Consider the following 2,316-nt stretch of genomic DNA (forward strand, 5'->3'; position numbering starts at 1 on the left):
AGCTTCCTAATCAGTGGACTGGTAAAAGCTGATCAAGCCGAGTCCAAACTCTCCAGGCCTGGATCCATTGCGCCCTCTGGTGGGCAAAGTCTCGGATCCTGACACACGCAGAAGAAAGTTTGAGCACATAAATCAGTTTGGACATTATATAAGGATGTGGTTTGGGTGAAAATACATTTAGATGTCTTGTAATACACCAAAAAAAAACATTTTAAAGATCAGTTCAGAAGTTTTTCCATGAGGGCCAGAGTTCCTTCTTTCACCAGTTTGCTGTTTCTCCTGGTTTAGACTGAAACCTAGAAAATAAAAAACCCTCCTTCTCCTTACAGCTTTGTTCCACTCTGTGTTGGTTTGTCAAGTGAAATACACAGAAAATGTTAATTATTTCGCTTTCAACATGAGTCTAGAGTTGGTGAGGATTTTTTGTTTTGGCACATTTTACAGTCAGTATCAACCTTTGTTTTGATTCTGAAAGACTTTTCAGCCAAAGCACAATTTTATCTGATTGCCGATTTCAAATATCATGACATCAGCGGATTGTACAGAAAACCTCCTAATCATAAAACCATATGACTAAAAACCTGGAGCAGGACAGACATTCTCACAGGATCAGAGCTTCAGATGCTGGAAATGAGAGAAATAACCAAAAGCTACAATAATAATAAAAAAAATGGATGTTCCAGGAACAATGAAACAGATGTTTTTACTACTTTTTTCTTCTTTCTTTTTCTGTTACCCAAAATATGTGTCATTTCTGCTGCTGCAAGTTAATTTCTGTCATGTTTATTGTCTAATCAGTTCTGCTCAGAGTCTGGAAAACAAACTGGAGGCCCTTCAGTGCCATTTCACCTGGAACCTCGATCCTGGAAGTCACAGTCTTACTTTTATACAGAAGATTGTAGAGGACTTCGGCACAGAAGAGGGAAACATTTGGCTGGGTCACATCTACAACCTGCAGGGGTTCATCCAGTACAAGCTGGGCTCCTCTAAAGAGGCCCTGAAGTTCTTCAGCCGAGCCACTGAGACCTTCAAACGTCTTAAAAACTCTGATGAAGGTCCCTGGTTGATAGTGAACTTTGGGAATCTGGCTTGGCTGCACCATCTTATGGGTGAAGATGAGAAGAGTCAGGATTACCTGTCAAAGGGTGAAGCTATGATGAGTAAATACCCGGCTCCACCTGAGCAAGACCTCCACCCAGAGGTCTGTGCTGAGAAGGCCTGGACCCTGATGAGGTTTGACGAAGAAGAAGCTGCCAAGCTCTTCCAGAGAGCCATAGAAATGCAGCCAAATAACATAGAATGGCAGAGCAGCTGGGCCATATTATCAGCGGACACCTTCAGAAAGAGCAGGAACAGAATGAGTCCTGATGTCCTGGAGAAACTGAGATCTGCCACAGAAAATGATCCAGAAAACCTATATGTTGCTGCCCTTTATTTGGAGGCACAAGCTTTACAAATTCAGCATGAAGTTCGAGAATTGGCTAAAAAGGTCCTGGAGAGGTCTACAAGCCGTTACAATGGCATCACCCCACTACTACGTCTCTACAGAGAATATATATCTAAAGATGAAGCTGTTGAGTTAGCTGAGCAGGCCTTGAAGAGAGATCCTGACTCACGTGTTTTAAAGAGATGTGCAGCTATCTGCTACGTGAAGAAGATTTTTCCTCCAGACTTCAAACCCAATACTCCAAGAAGAACAATCTCTCGAGCCATCACTCTCTGGGAGGAAATGTTGGAGCTCTATGGGGAATCTAAACTTCAAGACCAAATAACTCTAGCTGATTTATATGCAAAGGTGAATCCAGAGAAACCTGACCACATTTACAGAGAGCTGCTGGACAGAGAAAATCTGGATTCAGCAGAGAAACAAATGCTTTACCACTTTTATGCTAAATATTTATTTTTCAATAAAGAAAATAGTCACAGGTCTATTGCGTACCACATGAAGGCAGCAATGATTCCAGAAGTATCCAGTTATCGACAGACGAGCATCAATGAGCTGGAGAAGACCTTGGAAAGAAACAAAAATCCATCAAAGAGCAAGAACAGAACTCCGACAAACCCTAAATTGATTAAAAAGATCACAGAGCTTCTGACCAGCCTGAAAAATCAGCCTGAAACACAGAATCAGTGAATAATAGAAAAGCAATCTGAGAGCGCAAACCTCTGCCAAGCAGCAAATTTTGCAACCAATTGTGACCTACACCTATAGCTAAAACTTGCACATGATCTGGATCATATAAAATCCATTCGTAGGTTTTCAATTGATCCTGCTAACAAACTTTTCTTTTGTTTTTGTCTTTAGTAAAATACCTC

At 41.2% G+C, this 2,316-nt stretch overlaps 1 protein-coding gene across 1 annotated transcript in view; it reads left to right on the top strand.

Annotated features, from left to right (window-relative positions):
• The window catches only part of LOC107097232 (interferon-induced protein with tetratricopeptide repeats 2-like), a 3,433-nt gene extending 1,299 nt beyond the window's left edge, over positions 1 to 2,134 (top strand). Inside the window, exon 2 of the mRNA XM_015394300.1 lies at positions 768 to 2,134. Within this exon, the coding sequence (XP_015249786.1) occupies positions 768 to 2,134 (1,367 nt within the window). The remainder of the gene's footprint in view (positions 1 to 767) is intronic.
• The last annotated feature ends 182 nt before the right edge of the window (positions 2,135 to 2,316 follow it).

The sequence above is a fragment of the Cyprinodon variegatus genome, unplaced genomic scaffold (genome assembly GCF_000732505.1).
Source record: "Cyprinodon variegatus isolate N-32 unplaced genomic scaffold, C_variegatus-1.0 Scaffold680, whole genome shotgun sequence".
NCBI lineage: Eukaryota > Metazoa > Chordata > Actinopteri > Cyprinodontiformes > Cyprinodontidae > Cyprinodon > Cyprinodon variegatus.